The sequence below is a fragment of the Lichenostomus cassidix genome, unplaced genomic scaffold (assembly GCF_008360975.1).
Source record: "Lichenostomus cassidix isolate B80296 unplaced genomic scaffold, HeHo_3.0 HiC_scaffold_875, whole genome shotgun sequence".
Lineage (NCBI taxonomy): Eukaryota > Metazoa > Chordata > Aves > Passeriformes > Meliphagidae > Lichenostomus > Lichenostomus cassidix.
This window is the reverse complement of record NW_028148088.1, coordinates 106301-126766: the sequence shown is the minus strand read 5'-3', so window position 1 is coordinate 126766 and position 20466 is coordinate 106301. Positions and strand designations below refer to the sequence as shown.

At 34.7% G+C, this 20466-nt stretch overlaps 1 protein-coding gene across 1 annotated transcript; it reads right to left on the bottom strand.

Annotated features, from left to right (window-relative positions):
* Positions 1-5182: 5182 nt before the first annotated feature.
* LOC146420086 (homeobox protein Hox-C9-like) lies at positions 5183-20162 on the bottom strand. The gene is made up of 3 exons (XM_085048658.1): positions 19968-20162; positions 19574-19886; positions 5183-5427 (listed from the first exon to the last, which is right to left on the bottom strand). The coding sequence occupies exons 1-3, from the start codon at positions 20160-20162 to the stop codon at positions 5183-5185; spliced, it is 753 nt and encodes a 250-aa protein (XP_084904784.1).
* Between the last annotated feature and the right edge of the window lie 304 nt (positions 20163-20466).

Below are 20466 nucleotides of genomic sequence, written 5' to 3'. Positions count from 1 at the left end.
ATTTTTGGGGGTTTTGGGGTTTTGGGGTTTTGGGGTTTTTGGGTTTTGGTTTTGGGTATTTTGGGGTTTTTTAATGGTTTTTTGGGGATTTTTTGGGGGGTTTTTTTGGGTTTTTTTGGGTTTTTTCCCATCATTTTCCCTTCTCAGGGCAAAGAAAAGGAATTGAGGGGGGAAGGGATTTGACTTTTCCCATTTTTTGGGGTTTTTTTGGGGGTTTTTTGGGTTTTGGGGGGATTTTTGGGGTTTTTTCCATCATTTTCCCCTCTCAGTGCAAAGAAAAGCAGCAGAAGGTGTGAGAGGTTCTCGATTTCTATTATTTTCCTAATTTTCCTCTCGATTTCCATTATTTTTCCTAATTTTCCTCTCGATTTTTCTCCCCTTTCCACCCTCAGTTTCCACCTCGCCATTCCTTTATTTCCTTTTTCCCCTTTATTTCCATTTTCCCTTTATTTCCACTTTCCCTTTATTCCCATTTTCCCCCTTAAATCCCATTTTCCCCTTTATTTCCATTTTTCCCCTTAATTTCCATTTTTTCTCTTTATTCCCATTTTCCCCTTTATTCCCATTTTTCCCTTTATTATTTCCATTTTTCCCTTTATTCCCATTTTCCCTTTATTCCCATTTTTTCCCCTTATTTTCCCTTTATTTCCATTTTTCCCATTAATTCAATTTTTCCCTTTATTCCCATTTTTCTCCTTATTCCCATTTTCCCCTTAATTCCATTTTCCCCTTTATTCCCATTTTCTCCTTTATTTCCTTTTTTCCCTTATTTCCATTTTTTCCCATTATTTCCATTTTTCCCCTTAATTCCATTTTTTCTCTTTATTCCCATTTTTCCCTTTATTATTTCCATTTTTCCCTTTATTCCCATTTTTCCCTTCATTTCCATTTTTCCCATTATTTCCATTTTTCCCTTAATTCCATTTTTCCCTTAATTCCCATTTTTCCCTCAATTCCCATTTTTCCTTTTATTTCCATTTTTCCCTTTAATTCCATTTTTCCCTTAATTCCCATTTTCTCCTTTATTTCCCTTTTCCCGTTATTATTCCCATTTTTTCCCTTATTTCCATTTTTTCCCTTTATTTTCATTTTTTCCTTTAATTGCATTTCTCCCCCTAATTCCCATTTTTCCCTTAATTCCCATTTTTCCCCTTAATTTCCTTTTTTCCCTTGATTTCCATGTTCCCCTTTATTTCCATTTTTTCCCATTTATTTTCCCTTTATTCCCATTTTTCCCTCTTAATTCCCATTTTTCCCTTTATTCTCATTTTTTCCCCTAATTTTCTTTTTTTCCCTTAATTCCATTTCTTCCCCTTATACCCATTTTTCCCCTTAATTCCCATTTTTACCTTAATTCCATTTTTCCCCTCAATTTCCATTTTTTCCCATTATTCCCATTTCCCCCCTTAATTCTATTTTTTCCCTTAATTCCCATTTTCCCCTTTATTCCCATTTTCCCCTTAATTCCCATTTTCCCCTTTATTCCCATTTTCCCCTGATTTCCATGTTTCCCTTTATTCCCATTTTTTCCCCTTATTTTCCCTTTATTTCCATTTTTCCCTCTTAATTCCCATTTTTCCCTTTATTTGAATTTTTCCCTTTATTTCCATTTTTTCTCTTTATTTCCATTTCCCCCTTTATTTTCCTTAATTCTCATTTTCCCCCCTAATTTCCTTTTTTTCCTTAATTCCATTTTTTCCCTTTATTTCTATTTTCCCCTTTATTCCCATTTTTTCCCTTTATTTTCCCTCATTTCCATTTTTCCCCTTAATTTCCATTTTTCCCTTTATTCCCATTTCCCCCTTAATTCCCTTTTCCCCCTTTATTTCCATTTTCTGCCTTATTTCTATTTTTCCCTTTTATTCCCATTTTTCCCCTTAATTCCAATTTTTCCCTTTATTCCCATTTTCCCCCTTTATTCCCATTTTTTCCCCTTAATTCCATTTTCCCCCTCAATTTCCATTTTTTCTCATTAATTCCATTTTCCCCTTAATTCCCATTTTTTCTCCTTTATTCCCATTTTCCCTAATTCCCATTTTTTCCCTTTATTCCCATTTTTCCCTTTAATTCCATTTTTCCCTTCATTCCCATTTTCTCCTTTATTCCCATTTCCCCCTCAATTCCCATTTTTCCCATTAATTCAATTTTTCCCATTAATTCCATTTTTTCCCCCCAATTCCCCTTCCCCTCCCCTCCTCCCCGAGGCCCCAAAATGTGAATTTCTCTGATCACTTCCATCCCATTTTCCCTCATTTCCATCCCAACCTCCCCAAACCTCCTCCATCCATCTTTTTTATCTTTTTTTTCCCTTTTTTTTCCCCATTTCTCTTCTCCCCTCTCAGCCTCCCGAAGCCATAAATTAACACCAATTAATTAAAACTCCAAATCCCTTCGCTCAGCAGGTTTTTTTTTCCTTACAGAAACACAAAAACGCGCCGAAAACACCCCAAAAAATTAAAAAAAAATTCCAAAAAAATACCAAAAAAATACCAAAAAAATTCAAATTAAAACCACCAAACCTGCGAGGAATTTAAAGAACAAAACACACCTGAAATCCGATTTTTTTTCCTTGTTTTCTCGATTTTTTTTGTGGTTTTTCGGGTTTTTTTTTTTTCTTTTGTTTTTTTTTTAAAGGAAATATTTACAGATTCTCTACAATCATCCGGAACAGAACAAAGAGTTACAGTTCAGGGGCGAGACGAGGAGAAAAAGACACAAAATTTTGGGGTACAGCAGGAAAAAAAACATCCAAACACTGCAAAGACATCACCAGCCACTCCAGCCCTCCTCTTTTTCCATTTTTTTCCCTTTTTTTCCCATTTTTTCCCCATTTTTTCCCATTTTTTCCCCTTTTTTCCATTTTTTTCCACTTTTTTCCATTTTTCCACCTTTTCCCATTTTTTCCCATTTTTTCCCATTTTTCCCCTTTTTCCCATTTTTCTCCTTTTTTTCAATTTTTTCCCCATTTTTTCCATTTTTTTCCCATTTTTTTCCATTTTTTTCCACCTTTTCCCCATTTTTTTCCCATTTTTTCCGCATTTTTTCCATTCTTTCTCCTTTTTTCAATTTTTTCTTTTTTTCCCCATTTTTTCCACCTTTTCCCCACTTTTTTCCATTTTTTTCCTTTTTTCCCCATTTTTTCCATTATTTTTCAATTTTTTCCCCATTTTTTCCATTTTTTTTCCACTTTTTGCCCTTTTTTTCCATTTTTCCCCATTTTTCCCTCTTCTTTTCCCCTTTTTCCCACGGTTTTTTCCATTTTTTTCCATTATTTTCCCCCATTTTTTCACATTTTTCCCATTTTTTCCCACTTTTTTCCACTTTTCCCCCTTTTTTTCCATTTTTTCCCCTTTTCCCCCTTTTTTCTCATTTTTTTCCCAATTTTTCCCCTTCTTTTCTCCTTTTTTCCCATTTTTTCCATTTTTCTCCTTTTTTCCCCTTTTTTCCCATTTTTTCCATTATTTTTCCATTTTTCCCCCATTTTTTCCATTTTTTCCCCTTTTTTTGTTTTTTCCACTTTTTTCCCATTTTTTTCATTTTTTTCCTTTTTTCCCCTTTTTTCCCCTTTTTCCCCATTTTTTCCACTTTTTCCATTTTTCCCTTTTCCCCTCATTTTTCACTCCTTTTTCACACCAAACAATTCACTCGCTGGATTTTTTTTTTTCTCTCACCACCAAAACAATTTAAAAAAATCATCAAAATAAAAAATTATTAATAAAAAAAAAAATTCCAAAGCTTTAATTTAGGGCATAAAATAGAATAATCATCATCATCATTATCATCATCATCATAATATAAAAAAAAATCATAAAAAATAATAATAAAAATTCAAGTAATTCCTCGAGTTTCGCCGAGGGCAGAGCAAGGCGGAAAAAAGGAAGAGAAAAACCAAAAAAACCCTCAAAAAGCTCCTTTTTTTGTCAATTTTTTGTCATTTTTTGTCATTTTTTGTCATTTTTTTGTCTTTTTTGGTCATTTTTTTCCATTTTTTTCCATTTTTTCCCATTTTTTTTCTAATTTTAAATCCCATTTTACAAAATCCTCCCAAGCCCCAAACCTCAACCTGAAGGTTCATCAACACATTCAGCGTCAGAAATATTTCACCCTTTTAAAATTATTATTATTAATTATTATTATTAATTATTATTTTCCTGATTTTTCCTCTTTTTTTTTCTCCTTTTTTTGTGTTTTTCCCCATTTTTCTCTCATTTTCCTTTTCTTTCCTCGCTCTGCCAACATTGATTTTCCTTTTTTTTCTCCTTTTTTCTCCTTTTTCCTCTCCTTTTTTCTCTCTTTTTACTCTCATTTTTCCCTCCTTTTTTCCTCCTTTTTTCCCTCCTTTTTCTCCTTTTATTCCTCCTTTTTCCCTCCTTTTTTCACCATTTTTTCCTCCATTTTTCCTCCTTTTTTTCCTCTTTTTTCACCTTTTTTTCTCCTTTTATTCCTCCTTTTTTCCTCCTTCTTTCCTCCATTTTTTCTCCTTTTCCCCCTTCTTCCATCTCTTTTTCCTCCTTTTCCTTCCTCCATTTTTCCTCCTTTTTCCTCATTTTTTCCCCATTTTTCCTCATTTCCTCCTTTTTCCACATCTTTCTCATTATTTTCCTCCTTTTTCTCCTTTTTCCATTTTTCTCCTTTTTTTCCACTTTTTCCACATTTTCCTCATTTTTTTCCTCATTTTTTCCACATTTTTCTCATTATTTTTTCCTTATTTTTCTCATTATTTTTTCCTCATTTTTCTCATTATTTTTTCCTCTTTTTTCCCATTATTTTTTCCTCATTTTCCTCATTATTTTTTCCTCTTTTTTCCCACATTTTCCTGCTTTTCTCCTCCTTTTCTCCTCCTTTTTCCCACATTTTCCTCATTATTTTTTCCTCTTTTTTCCCACATTTTTCCTCCTTTTCTCCTCCTTTTTTCCTCCTTTTTTCCCACATTTTGCTCATTATTTTTTCCTCTTTTTTCCCTCATTTTCCTCATTATTTTTCCCTCTTTTTTCCCACATTTTTCCTCCTTTTCTCCTCCTTTTCTCCTCCTTTTTTCCTCCTTTTTTCCCCCATTTTCCTCCTTTTTTCTCCTCCTTTTTTTCCTCCATTTCCCCACATTTCCCTCATTTTTTCCCCTTTTCCCCCATTTTTCCCCCATTTCCCCCCATTTCCCCCCAAATCCCCTCCCTCTCCTCCCCTCTCACTGCTGCTCCTTCTCGCTTTTCTCCTTATTCATTTTCTTCATTTTCATCCTCCTGTTCTGGAACCAGATTTTCACCTGCCGCTCGCTCAGGTTCAGCCCTCGCGCCACTTCGTACCTCCTGTCCCGCGTCAGGTACATGTTGAACAGGAACTCCTTCTCCAGCTCCAGCGTCTGGTATTTCGTGTACGGACAGCGCTTCTTGCGGGTGGAACGCGCGTGGATCCAGTTCGCCACGGGGTTGCCTGGGGGAAGAAAATATTTTAGGGTTTATTGCAAGATTTGGAAATTTTTCCAAAATTTTTCACAATTTTTTCACAATTTTTTGTCATTTTTCCCTACTTTTCCACCATTTTTCCCATTTTTTCACCATTTTTTGTCATTTTTTGCCATTTTCCCCCTATTTTTTTGCCATTTTTTCCCCATTGATTCAATTTTCTTCCCCATTTTTCCCCATTTTTTCCCCATTTCCCCCCATTTTTTTGCATTTTTTTGCCATTTTTTACCATTTTTCGCCCATTTTTCCCCATTTTTTGTACTCTTTTCACCTTTTTTTGCCATTTTTCACGATTTTCCCCCATTTTCTTCACCATTTTTGCCTTTTTTTGCCATTTCCCCCCATTTTTTCACCATTTTTCAGCATTTTTTCACCACTATTTGCCATTTTTTCGCCATTTTTTTCAGCATTTTTTCAGCATTTTTTGCCATTTTTTGCCCATTTTTTTCACAATTTTTTGCCATCGTTTTCCCATTTTTCCCCATTTTTCACAATTTTTTAATCATTTTTTGGCCATTTTTTGCCCCTTTTTCACGAATACATTTGGTATTTCGTGTAGGGACAGCGCTTCTTGCGGGTGGAGCGGGCGTGGATCCAGTTCGCCACGGGGTTGCCTGGGGGAGGAAATGGTTTTAGAGGGTTATTTTGGAGGTTTTGGAATTTTTCCCAATTTTTTTCCGATTTTTTCACCATTTTTTGCGATTTTTTTCACAATTTTTTGCCATTTTTTTCACAATTTTTGGCCATTATTTGCCATTTGTCCCCATTTTTTGCCATTTTTCCCCATTTTCTTCACCATTTTTTCACAATTTTCCCCCATTTTTCCCCATTTTCCCCCATTCTTAATGTAGGGACAGCGCTTCTTGCGCGTGGAACGAGCGTGGATCCAGTTCGCCACGGGGTTGCCTGGGGGAGGAAATGATTTTAGAGGGTTTTCAGAATTTTTCGCAATTTTTTCCGATTTTTTTCACAATTTTTTCACCATTTTTTTTGTTTTTTCCACAATTTTTCACCATTTTTTACCACTTTTTGCCTTTTTCTGCCATTTTTTTCACAATTTTTGGCCATTTTTCACAATTTTTTGCCATTTTTTCCCCATTTTTCCCCATTTTTCCCCCATTTTTTCATCATTTTTCCCCATTTTCCCCCATTCTTAGTGTAGGGACAGCGCTTCTTGCACGTGGATCCAGTTTGCTACAGGGTTGCCTGGGGGAAGAGAGGGGTTTAGAGGGTTATTTTGGAGGTTTTGGAATTTTTCCCAATTTTTTTCCGATTTTTTCACAATTTTTTGCGATTTTTTTCAGCATTTTTTCACAATTTTTTGCCATTTTTTTGCCATTTTTTCCCCTTTTTTCACCATTTTTCCCCCATTTTTCATCATTTTTTCACAATTTTCCCCCATTTTTCCCCATTTTCCCCTATTTTTCCCCATTTTCCCCCATTCTTAGTGTAGGGACAGCGCTTCTTGCGCGTCAAGCGAGCGTGGATCCAGTTCGCTACGGGGTTGCCTGGGGGAAGAGATTGTTTTAGGGTTTATTGCAAGTTTTGGAAATTTTTCACATTTTTTTCCGATTTTTTTCACCATTTTTTGCGATTTTTTCACAATTTTTTCACAATTTTTCCCCATTTTTTCACGATTTTTTGCGATTTTTTTCACAATTTTTTCACCATTTTTTCACAATTTTTTCACGATTTTTTCACCTTTTTTGCGATTTTTTTCACAATTTTTGCCATTTTTCCCCATTTTTTCCCCATTTCTTGCCATTTTTTCCCCCATTTTTTCCCCATTTTTTGCCATTTTTTGCCCCATTTTTTCACCTTTTTTTCACCTTTTTTTCATCATTTTCCACCATTTTTTCCCATTTTTTGGCCTTTTTTTATCATTTTTTTCACCATTTTTCCCCATTTTTTCCCCATTTTTTTCACAATTTTCCCCCCATTTTTTCACAATTTTTCCCCCATTTTTTCCCATTTTTTGGCCATCTTTTTGCCCCTTTTTCACGAATACGTTTGGTATTTCATGTACAGACAGCGCTTCTTGCGCGTCGAACGGGCGTGGATCCAGTTTGCTACAGGGTTCCCTGGGGGAAGAAATGATTTTAGAGGGTTTTTGCAAGGTTTGGAAATTTTTCCAAATTTTTTCACAATTTTTTGTCATTTTTTTCAGCATTTTTTGCCATTATTTGCCTGTTTTTTCCAAAATTTTTGGCCATTTTTCCACCATTTTTTGTCATTTTTCCCCATTTTCTTCACCATTTTTGCCTTTTTTTTGCCTTTTTTTGCCATTTTTCTGCCATTTTTTGCCCATTTTCCCCCATTTTTCCCCCATTTTTTCCCCATTTTTTCCCCATTTTTCCCCCATTTTTTCAGCTTTTATTCAATTTTTTTCCCATTTTTTCATCATTTTTTCACCATTTTCCACCATTTTTTGCCATTTTTTCACCATTTTTTGCCATTTTTTCCCCCATTTTTCCCCATTTTTTCCCCATTTTTTCAGCTTTTATTCAATTTTTTTGCTATTTTTTCACAATTTTTTGCCATTGTTTTGCCATTTTTCCTCATTTTGCCCCCAGTTTTTGCCATTTTTTTTACCATTTTCCCATTTTTTCCCATTTTTTCTCCATTTTTTCCCATTTTTTCCCCATTTTTCCCCATTTTTTCCCTTTTTTCCCCATTTTTTCCCCATTTTTCCCTCATTTTCTCCCCATTTTCCCACATCTTTTTCTCCACCAGGTCGCCTGTGGAAAGAGAGGGGTTTAGAGGGTCATTTACAAGTTTTTGGAATTTTTTCACAATTTTTGGCCATTTTTTTCACAATTTTTTCACCATTTTTTGCCATTTTTTTCATCATTTTTTCACCATTTTTTGCCATTTTTCACCATTTCCCCTCCATTTATTCAATTTTTCCAATTTTTCCCCATTTTTTTCATTTTTTCCCCATTTTTTCCCCATTTTTCCCCATTTTTTCCCTTTTTTCCCCCAATTTTTCCCCCATTTATTGAATTCTTTTCCCATTTTTTTGCCATTTTTTCCACCATTTTTCCTCCATTAATTCAATTTTTCCACCATTTTTTCCCATTTTTTACCATTTTTCCCCCATTTCTTTCACAGTTTTCCCATTTTTTTCAACATTTATTCAATTTTTTCCCCATTTTTCCCCCATTTTTTGCCATTTTTTCACCATTTTTTTCACCATTTTTCACAATTTTTTCACAATTTTTTGCCATTTTTTCACCACTTTTTCCCCATTTTCCCACGTTTTCTCCATTTTTTCCCCATTATTTCCATATTTTCCCCATTATTTCCATATTTTTTCCCACGTTTTTCCCCATTTTCCCCATTTTTTTCGGTTTTTTCCCATTATTTTCATATTTTCCCCACTATTTCCCCATTTTCCCCCATTATTTTCATACTTTTCCCCATTTTCCCCCATTTTTTTCACCACTGGGTTGCCTCGGGAAGGAAATTATTTTAGAGGCTTTTTCCGAATTTTTTCACAATTTTTCCCCAATTTTTTCCCCAATTTTTTCCCCATTTTTTCCCCAATTTTTTCCCCAATTTTTTCACAATTTTTCCCCAATTTTTCCCCAATTTTTTCCCATTTTTTCCCCATTATTTTCATATTTTTCCCCCATTTTTTTCTCCACCGGGTTGCCTGGAGAAGCAGAGGGGTTTAGAGGTTTTTCCAAGTTTTGGAGGTTTTTCACAAATTTTACCATTTTTTCCCACATTTTTCAGCATTTTTTCACCATTTTTCCCCATTTTTTGACATTTTTTTGACATTTTCCCCTCATTTTTTGCCACCTTTTCACCATTTTTCCCCCATTTATTCCAATTTTTTGCCATTTTTTCCACCATTTTTTCCCCATTGATACAATTTTTCCCCATTTCTCCCCATTATTTTCGTATTTTCCCCATAATTTTCATTTTTTCCCCCATTTTTTCCCATTTTTTCCATATTTTTCCATATTTTCTCCCATTTTTCACAATTTTCCCCATTTTCCCCGCATTTTTCAGCATTTTTCCCCCATTTTTCCCTATTTCCCCCAATTTTCCCCCATTTTTAAAATATTTTTCCTTTTTTCCTCCATTTATTCCCATTTTTTACACCATTTTTGCCATTTTTCATCATTTTTTGCTATTTTTTCCCCCATTTTTCCCCATTTTTCCCCATTATTTTCATACTTTCCCAATTATTATAATATTTTTCCTCCATTTTTTCATATTTTTTAATATTTTTCCCATTATTTTCATCTTTTCCCTCATTATTTTCATGTTTCCCCCAATTTTTAAAATATTCTCCCCAATTTCTTTCCTATTTTTCCCTATTTTATTTTCCATTTTATTCCACATTTTCCCCATTTTCCCATATTTTTCCCATATTTTCCTCATTTATTTCACTTTCCCCCCTTTCTTTTCATATTTTTCCCCATTATTTTCACATTTTTTCCCCAATTTCTAAAATATCATTCTTATTTTTCCCCATTTTTCCCACTTTTCCCCACTTTTTTCATACTTTTCCCAACTTTTCTCATATTTTCCCCCATTTTTCCCAATTTTTTCCCATTTTTTCCCCAATTTTTTTCCATTTTTTTCCCATTTTCCCTCAATTTTCCCCATTTTTTTCCACTTCTCATATTTTTCCCCATTTTTTCATATTTTCCCCATTTTTTCCATCTATTTCCCCCATTTTCCCCCATTTTTTCCCATTTTTCCCAGTTTTTTCCGATTTTTCCCATTTTCCCCATTTTTTCCCATTTTTCCCAGTTTTTTCCCATTTTTCCCATTTTTCCCATTTTCCCCCATTTTTCCCAGTTTTTTCCCAAATTTCCCCATTTTCTCTGCTTTTCCATTTCCACCTTTTCAGGACGTTTTCCATATTTTTCCACAATTTATTCCATTTTTTCCCATTTTTTCCCATTTTTCCATTTCTCCATTTTTCCCAATTTTCCCATTTTTTCCCATTTTTTCCCCATTTTCCCATTTTCCCCATTTTTTCCCATTTTTCCATTTCTCCATTTCTCCATTTTCCCCAATTTTCCCATTTTTTCCCATTTTTTTCCATTTTTCCCATTTTTCCCTTTTTTCCCATTTTTTCCCTTTTTTCCCATTTTTTCCCATTTTTTCCCATTTTTCCCATTTTCCCTTTTTTCCCATTTTTCCCCCATTTTTCCCATTTTTCCCATTTCTCCATTTCGCTATTTTTCCCATTTTTCCCATTTTTCCCATTTTTTCCCATTTTTCCCATTTTTTCCATTTTTCCCATTTTCCCCATTTTTCCATTTCTCCATTTCTCCTTTTTTCCCATTTTTTCCCATTTCTCCATTTTCCCCATTTTTCCCCAATTTTCCCATTTTCTCCATTTTTTCACCATTTTTCCCTTTTTCCCCATTTTTCCATTTCTCCATTTTTCCCATTTTTCCCCATTTTTTCCCAATTTTCCCATTTTCCCCATTTTTTCCCATTTTTCCATTTCTCCATTTTCCCATTTTTCCCCATTTTTCCCATTTTTCCAATTCTTTTTCATTTTTTCACCTTTTTCACCTTTTTCCCCATTTTTCCATTTCTCCCATTTTTTCCCATTTTTCCCATTTTTTTCCATTTCTCCATTTTTTCTCCATTTTTTCCCATTTTTCCCCATTTTTCCCATTTTTTTTCCATTTTTCCCCATTTTCTCCCATTTTTTCCATTTTTCCATTTCTCCATTTTTCCGCATTTTTTCCCATTTTTTCCCAGTTTTCCCCATTTTCCCAATTTTTCCAATTTTTTCCCATTTTTCCCATTTTTTCCCATTTTCCCCATTTTTTCCTATTTTTCCCATTTTTCCCCATTTCCCACCTCAATCTCCCAAACATTCCCCAATTTCAAATTTCCTCTTTTTCCTCACATTTCCATTTTTAAATCCAATTTTTTCCCTTTTTTTCCCATCCGGAAAAACCCAAATCTTCCCTTTTTTAACCATTTTTTTTTCCCCTCGAGGCCAAAAAATCCTCTTTTCTTCCCCAAAAATCTGAAGTGACCTCAGCGAGAGGTTTTTCAAACAAAAAAAATTCTGTTTATTTGCCAAAAGGTCATTTCCTCTCTCTTCTCGCTGCCCTTTAGAAAAAACCAAAAAAACCCAAAAAACCGTAAAAAAATTCCAGAAAAATCCCAGAAAAAAACCAGAAAAAAACTCAGAAAAAAACCAGAAAAAAACCAGAAAAAAACTCAGAAAAAAACCAGAAAAAACTCAGAAAAAAACTCAGAAAAAACCTCAGAAAAAACCTCAGAAAAAACCAGAAAAAAAACCAGAAAAAAACCAGAAAAAAACACTAAAAATCAGAAAAAAACAAAAAAATACCAGAAAAAAAAGGGGTAAAAAAACAGGACAAAAACATTAAAAAACCATTTTAAAAACATTCAAAAACCCGAAAAAAACCCAGAAAAAAACAGAAAAAAACCAGAAAAAAACCAGGAAAAAACCATTAAAAAACGAGGGAAAAAACCAGAAAAATAACCATAAAAAACCGAAAAAAACCCCATTAAAAAACAGGAAAAAAAACCGGAAAAAAACAGGGAAAAACCCATAAAAAACACAGGAAAAAACCATTAAAAATACAGAAAAAAAAACCTATAAAAAACCAGAAAAAAACCAGAAAAAAACAGAAAAAAAACACGTAAAAAAACAGTAAATAAACCAGAAAAAAATCCATAAAAAAACCAGAAAAAAACCGTAAAAAGCCAGAAAAAAACCCATAAAAATCGCCAAAAAATTCCAGAAAAATAACTAAATTCAAACCAAACACACCTAAAAACAAAATCCAAATACTCCAAGCGGCACGAGAGGGTTGAAAATAAAAAATAGGATTATTTTCCGGGTGGAAATCGAGGAAAAAACTCCTAAAAAAGCCCAAATTCTTCCCATTTCTGAGGCCAAAAATCTCATTTTCCAGCCTCGCGCCGCGAAAATCTGATTTTTTGGGGTTTTTTGGGGGGAATTTGGGGGTTTTGGGGGTTTATTTGAAGTTTTTCGGGATTTATTTGGGGTTTTATTTGGGTTTTATTTGGATTTTTTGGGTTTTATTTGTGTTTTATTTGGGTTTTTTGGGGGTTTTTGGGTTTTATTTGAGGTTTTATTTGGGTTTTTTGGGTTTTATTTGGGTTTTTTGGGTTTTATTTTGGTTTTATTTGAGGTTTTATTTGGGTTTATTTGGGTTTATTTGGGTTTTTTTCGGGTTTTATTTGGGTTTTATTTGGGTTTTTTCCGGTTTTATTTGGGTTTTTTGGGTTTTATTTTGGTTTTATTTGAGGTTTTATTTGGGTTTTTTAGGTTTTATTTGGGTTTTATTTGGATTTTTTGGGTTTTATTTGGGTTTTATTTGGGTTTTATTTGGGTTTTATTTGGGTTTTATTTGGGTTTTTTGGGTTTTATCCAGTTTTATTTGGGTTTTTTTCAGTTTTTTCGGGTTTTATTAGAGTTTTTTCAGGTTTTATTTGGGTTTTTTGGGGTTTTATTTGGGTTTTATTGGAGTTTTTTCGGGTTTTATTTAGATTTTTGGGGTTTTTTTTAAAAGGTTTTTTCTCCTCCGACTCACAATTTCCCCCTTGGCTGGTTTTTTTTAGGATTTTTCCCCAAAATCTTCCCCAAATTGTTTTTCTCCCAAAAATTTCTTCACCCCATTTCTGTCCCATTGATTGTCAAACCCCAAATGAGCCAAAAAATCGCTTTTTAGGCCCAAAATTCCCCTAAAAATTCCCCCAAAAATCTCCCAAAAATCCCAAAAAAATCGCACCAAAATCCCCAAAAAATACTCCCAAAATACGCCAAAAATCCCAAAAAAATCCCCTAAAAATATCACCAAAATCCAAAAAAAATCCCCCAAAAATCATCCAAAAATCACCCAAAAATCTCCCAAAAATCCCCAAAAATCCCCCAAAATATCACAAAAATCCTCCAAAAAATCCCCCAAAAATCACCTGAAAATACCCCAAAAATCACTCAAAAATCACCCAAATCTCCCAAAATCGCCCAAAAATAAAAAAAAATCCCCTAAAAATATCACAAAAATCCCCCAAAAATCCTCCAAAAAATCCCCCAAAAATCCCCAAAAATCCCTCAAAAATCACCCAAAAATCCCCCAAAAATCCCAAAAAAATCCCCAAAAAACCCCAAAAGCTCCTCGGCGGTTTTTGGGGTGAATTTCGGGGATTTTCTCCTCTTTTCGCTTTGCCTTTACCTGCAAATAATTCCGATTTTTTCACCTTCCTCGGTTGAATTTTGGGGTTTTTTTTCAAAGTTTTGGAGTTTTTTTTAAAGTTTTGGGTTTTTTTAAAAACTTCTCCTCTCCCTCCTCGGAGCTTCTCCTCCAAAAATCTGCATTTTTACCCCAAAAATCTGCATTTTTACCCCAAAATTCTGCATTTTTACCCCAAAAATCTGCATTTTTACCCCAAAATCCTGCATTTTCACCCCAAAATTCTGCAATTTTACCCCAAAATCCTGGGTTTTTATCCCAAAATTCTGCATTTCTACCCCAAAATCCTGTCTTTTTACCCCAAAATTCTGCATTTTTACCCCAAAATCCTTCATTTTTACCCCAAAATCCTTCATTTTCACCCCAAAATTCTGCACTTTTACCCCCAAATTCTGCATTTTTACCCCAAAATTCTGCAATTTTACCCCAAAATCCTTCATTTTCACCCCAAAATTCTGCATTTTTACCCCAAAATCCAGGTTTTTTACCCCAAAATTCTACATTTTTACCCCAAAATTCTGCATTTCTACCCCAAAATTCTGCATTTTTACCCCAAAATTCTGCATTTTTACCCCAAAATCCTTCATTTCTACCCCAAAATTCTGCATTTTTACCCCAAAATCCTTCATTTCTACCCCAAAATTCTGCATTTTTACCCCAAAATTCTGCATTTCTCTCCCAAAATTCTGCATTTCTCTCCCAAAATTCTGCATTTCTCTCCCAAAATTCTGCATTTCTACCCCAAAATCCTGAATTTTTACCCCAAAATTCTGCAATTTTACCCCAAAATCCTGAATTTTTACCCCAAAATCCTGAATTTTTACCCCAAAATTCTGCATTTTTACCCCAAATTGTATTACTAAAATTTGCAATTTTATCTAAATCCTTCTTTTTTACTCCGTAATTCTGAGATTTCACCTAAAATCCTGGATTTTTACGCCTAAAATTTGCATTTCTACCCCAAAATTTGCATTTTTATTCCAAAATCCTGGTTTTTTACTCCTAAAATTTGCATTTCTTCTCCTGTAATTCTGGATTTTCACCTAAATCCTTCATTTTCACCTAAAATTCTTGTATTTCTAATTCCAAAATTCTGCATTTTTAATCTCAGTCCTGTTTTTTTACCCTGTACTGTATTTTACCCCAAAATTCTGATGATTTTGTAATCTGCATTTTTACCCCAAAATCCTTCATTTTTACCCCAAAATTCAGCAGTTTTACCCCAAAATTCTGCAGTTTTATCCCAAAATTCTGCATTTTTATCCCAAAATTCTGCATTTCTACCCCAAAATTCTGCATTTCTACCCCAAAATCCTGTATTTTTACCCCAAAATCCTGTATTTTTACCCCAAAATCCCGAATTTTTATCCCAAAAATCCCAATTTTCTCCGAATTTCTCCTTTTCCCCCCAAACCTCCACCTTTCCCTTCTTTCCCACGCCGAGTTTATTTTATTTTGGGGCAAAAAATGAAGTTTTTTATTTAATTCCGGGGAAAAAAATGAAGTTTTTTATTTAATCCCGTAGGAAAAAATGAAGTTTTTTATTTAATTCCGGGGAAAAAAAGAGATTTTTTCATTTCATCTCAGGGAAAAAATGAAGTTTTTAATTTAAAAAGAGATTTTTCATTTAATCCGGGAAGGAAAAATGAGATTTTTAATTTAATTTCGAGGGAAAAAAATGAGATTTTAATTTAATTCTCGGGGAAAAAATTGGGTTTTTAATTTAATCTCGGGATGGGGGAGGAATGAAGTTTTTAATTTAATTTTGGGGGGAAAAATGAGATTTTTTATTTCATTCCGGGAGGGAAAAGTGAATTTTTCATTTAATCCTGGGGGGGAAAAAATGAGATTTTTCATTTAATCCGGAGGGGAAAATGAGATTTTTTATTTAATCCGGAGGAACAAAAATGAATATTTTTATTTAATCGTGGGGGAGAAAAAAAAGAGATTTTTAACTGAATTCTGGGGGGAAAAAATGAGATTTTTAATTGAATTCCTGGGGAAAAAAATGAGATTTTTCATGTAATTATGGGGAAAAAAAGAGATTTTTAATTTCATCCTGGGGGGGAAAAAAAGAGATTTTTTATTTAATCTTGGGGCAAAAAAATGAAGTTTTTAATTTAATCCGGAGGGGAAAAAATGAGATTTTTCATGTAATTATGGGGGAAAAAAGGAGATTTTTAATTTCATCCTGGGGGGTGAAAAAAGAGATTTTTTCATTTAATTCCGGGGGGGAAAAAATGAAGTTTTTCATTTAATTCCGGAGGGGAAAAAAGAGATTTTTAATTGAATCCAGAGGGGGAAAAATTGAGATTTTTAATTTAATTCCTGGGGAAAAAATGAGGTTTTTTATTTAATTCCGGGGGAAAAAAATTGAGATTTTTAATTTAATTCCTGGGGGAAAAAATGAATTTTTTAATATAATTCCAGGGGAAAAAAAAAGAGATTTTTAATTGAATCCAGGGGGGGAAAAAAATTGAGATTTTTAATTTATTTCCTGGGGAAAAAATGAGGTTTTTTATTTAATTCCGGAGGGGAAAAAAGAGATTTTAACAGATTTTTGATTTCATCCGGGAGGGGAAAAAATGAGGTTTCTCATTTAATTCCGGAGGGGAAAAAAAAGAGATTTTAACAGATTTTTAATTGAACTGGGAAAATTGAGATTTTTAATTTAATTCCTGGGGAAAAAATGTGGTTTTTTATTTAATTCCGGGGGAAAAAAATGAATTTTTTCATTTAATTCCGGAGGGGAAAATGAGATTTTTCATGTAATTATGGGGGAAAAAAGGAGATTTTTAATTTCATCCTGGGGGGTGAAAAAATGAGGTTTTTTATTTAATTCCGGAGGGGAAAAAAGGAGATTTTAACAGATTTTTAATTGAATCCAGGGGAGGGGGGAAATGAGGTTTTTTAATTTAATTCAGGGGAAAAAAAAGAATTTTTTCATTGAATTCTGGAGGGGAAAAATGAGATTTTTCATGTAATTATGGGGAAAAAAGGAGATTTTTAATTTCATCCTGGGGAGGAAAAAAATGAATTTTTTCATTTAATTCCAGGGGAAAATGAGATTTTAATTTATTCCGGGGAAAAAATGAATTTTTTCATTTAATTCCGGAGGGGAAAAAAGGAGATTTTAACAGATTTTTAATTTCATCCGGGGGGGTGAAAAATGAGGTTTTTTAATTTAATTCCTGGGGAAAAAATGAGGTTTTTTATTTAATTCAGGGGAGAAAAAAATGAATTTTTTCATTTAATTCCGGAGGGGAAAAAAGGAGATTTGAAGCGATTTTCGCGGGGAGATGAAAGGAAAAACCCAAATTCAGATCAAGATAAGATAAACTTTCCTTTTCCTTCCCTAAACACCCAAAAAAAAAATGAAATAAAAAATTCCCAAACCATCTCCACCTCTTTCCCTGCGGCGATTTTCTCGTTCCTGGAAAGTTGATTTATAAAAAGGAATTAATTCCTCGATTTCTCTTCCTCTCGTTGGAATTTGGGATTTTGTCGCGATTTTTGTGGGGTTGGGAGGAGGAGGAGGGAGAAGGAAAATAATTAAAAACAAAAATAAAAATAAAAATAAAAATAAAATTAAAAATTAACATGAAGATTAAAATTAGAATTAAAATTAGAATTAAAATAAAATAATAAAAATAAAAATAAAATAAAAATTAACATGAAGATCAAAATTAGAATTAAAATTAGAATAAAAATAAAATAAAAATAAAAATAAAAATAAAAATGAAAATGAAAATGAAAATGAAAATGAAAATAAAAATTAAAATAATAATTAAAATTAAAATAAAATTAAATTAAAATTAAAATTAAAATTAAGATGAACATTAAAAATTAAAATTAACATTAAAAATAAAATTAACATTAAAATTAACATTAAAAAAAGGTGGAAATGAAGGAAAATAAAGGGGGGAAAGGAGGGGATGATAATTAAAATTAAAATTAAATAGAAGGTGGAAATAAAGCGAAATAAAGGGGAAAATAAAGGGGGGAAGAGGGGAGGATAATTCAAATTAAAATTAAAAATAAAATTTAAATAAAAGGTGGAAATGAAGGGAAATAAAGGGGGAAATGAGGGTGATAATTATAATTAAAATTATAAATAATTAAAATAAAAAGAGGAGGAAATAAAGCGAAATAAAGGAAAATCAAGGGGGAAAGGAGGGCGATAATTCAAATTAAAATGAAAAATAAAATTTAAATAAAAGGTGGAAATAAAGCGAAATAAAGCGGGGAAATGAGGGTGAAAATTATAATTAAAATTACAAATAAAATTTAAATAAAGAGTGGAAATAAAGGGAAATAAAGGAAAATAAAGGGGGGAAAGGAGGGAAATGAGGGCGATAATTAAAATTAAAATTAAAATTAAAATTAAAATTAAAATTAAATAAAAAGGGAGGAAATGAAGGGAAATAAAGGGGGAAAGGAGGAGGATAATTATAAATAAATGAAATAAAAAGGTGGAAATAAAGGAAATAAAGAAAATAAAGGGAAAAGGGGGAAAAGGGGGAAATTATAATTAAAATGAAATAAAAAGGGAGGAAATAAAGAGAAAAAAGGGGGAAAATGAGGATGATAATTCCAATTAAAATTTGAAGAAAGGGGGAGGAAGGAAAGGAAAGTAGAGCAGAAAAAAGGGGGAAAATCGGGGGGAAATCGGGGAAAAATCAGAAAAAAAACCGGAAAAAAACCCCAGAAATAAACCATGAAAAAACCGGGAAAAAAGCCAGAAAAAAACCCAGAAAAAACCATGAAAAAAACCGGAAAAAAACCCAGAAAAAAATCAGTGAAAACCCAGAAAAAACCAGCAAAAAATCAGAAAAATACCGGGAAAAAAGGGGAAAAACCCAGAAAAAAACCACAAAAAAATCGGGAAAAAAAGGGAAAAAAAGGGAAAAAAAGGGAAAAAAACCCAAACTAACCTCCTCACCACCTCCACCTCCCTAAATCCCCCAAACCCTCCTTAACCCCCTCTCACTACATCCCCCAAAACCCCATAAAAACCCCCAAAAAAACCCCCAAAAAACCCAAAAAACCCCCAAAAAGACCCCAAAAAAACCTCAAAATGCCCCCAAACAACCCCAAGAAAACCCCTAACAACCCCACAAACCCCCTAAAAAAGGCCCAAAACCCTCAAATGCCCCCAAACCCAAAACCTCAAATGCCCCCAAAACCTCAAACTCAAAATAACCCCCAAACCCAAAACCTCAAAAAAACTCCCAAACAACCCCATAAAACCCCCCAAAATCCCCCAAACTCCAAAACCCCTAAAATGCTCCTAAAACCCCAAATAAAACCCAAAAACCCCAAACCCCAAACAACCCCATAAACCCCTAAAAACCCAAAACTCAAAATGCCCCCTGAAACCTCCCAAAATCCCCTAAAATCCCCAATAACCCCATAAAATCCTAAACAACCTCATAAACCCCCCAAAAACCTCAAAATGCCCTCAAACAACTGTATAAAAGCCCCCAAAACCCCAAACCTCAAAATGCCCCAAAAAACCATAAACCCCAAACAACTGCATAAACCCCCAAAAATCCCCAAACAACCCCATTAAAACCCCAAAAAACCTCAAAAAATACCTCCCAAACAACCCCAAAACCCTAAAACCCTCAAAATGCTCCCAAAACCCATTAAAACCCCAAACAACCCCACAAACCCCCAAAATCCCCAAACAACCTCAAACCCCTGAAAAACCCCAAAACCTCAAAATACCCTTAACAACCGCATAAAATCCCCCCAAACAATCCCCAAACAACCCTGTAACCCCAAATGCCCCTTAAATCCCGATAAACCTGCAACCCTAATGCTCCAAAAGCCCCTGAAACCCAAAATCCCAACTCCCCAAACCCTCCCATCCCTTACCGGCTTCCAGCTCGTGCTTCTCCTCTTTGTTGTGTTTCGCTCCGGCCGCTCCTCCTTCCCCCTCGCCGCTGCCCGCGGCCACCCCGCGCTCCCTCAACTCGCCAAAAACCAGCTCCGCGTAACCTCCGCGGCCCTCCGCGCCCTCCGCCCCTCTCCGCGGGTGAAGATGATGATGATGATGGTGGTGCCGACCGCCGAACGCGTCCGTTTTGACGCCGAACGCGTCCGTTTTGACGCCGAACGCCCCGAACGGCGGGAAGGAAACCGGACACTCCAACCAGCTCCGCACGTAGCGCTGCTGCTGCTCCGCGCTCTGCGGCGCAAAACCCGCGCCGGGAGGAGGAGGAGGAGGAGGGTGGTGAGGATGATGAGGATGATGATGGTGATACCCGACGGCGGCTTGGGGACTCCACGAGGAGGCGAAGGAAGGTTTCGGGGCGAAGCTACACGCCGGGAAATCGCCGCAGTCCGGCAGCAGAGGCGCGGAGGGTTGCGCGGCGAAGCGCGGGGCGAGCAGCGAGTCCACCTCGGCCTCCGGGGCGAGTAGAGAATCCACGTAGTAGTTGCCGAGGGTGGCCGGAGCAGCCATGGCCGCGCGGCGCCCGCATGGACGGCAGGAAAAGCGAGGGTTTGGACTGCTTTTTTTGGCTCCGCTGCTGCTGGTTTTTACTCCTTTTTTTCCCTTTTCTGCTGGTTTTTCTGTTCTCGTTTTTTCGCCTCTTCTCCGGGTTTTTACTCCTTTTTTTTCCCTCTTCTGCTGGTTTTTCTGTTCTCGTTTTTTCGCCTCGTCTTCTGGTTTTTTTTCCTCCTGTTTTCGCCTCTTCTCCTGTTTTTTCCTCCTTTTTTTTCGCCTCTTCTCCTGTTTTTTCTCCTCCTTTTTTTCCTCCGCTTCT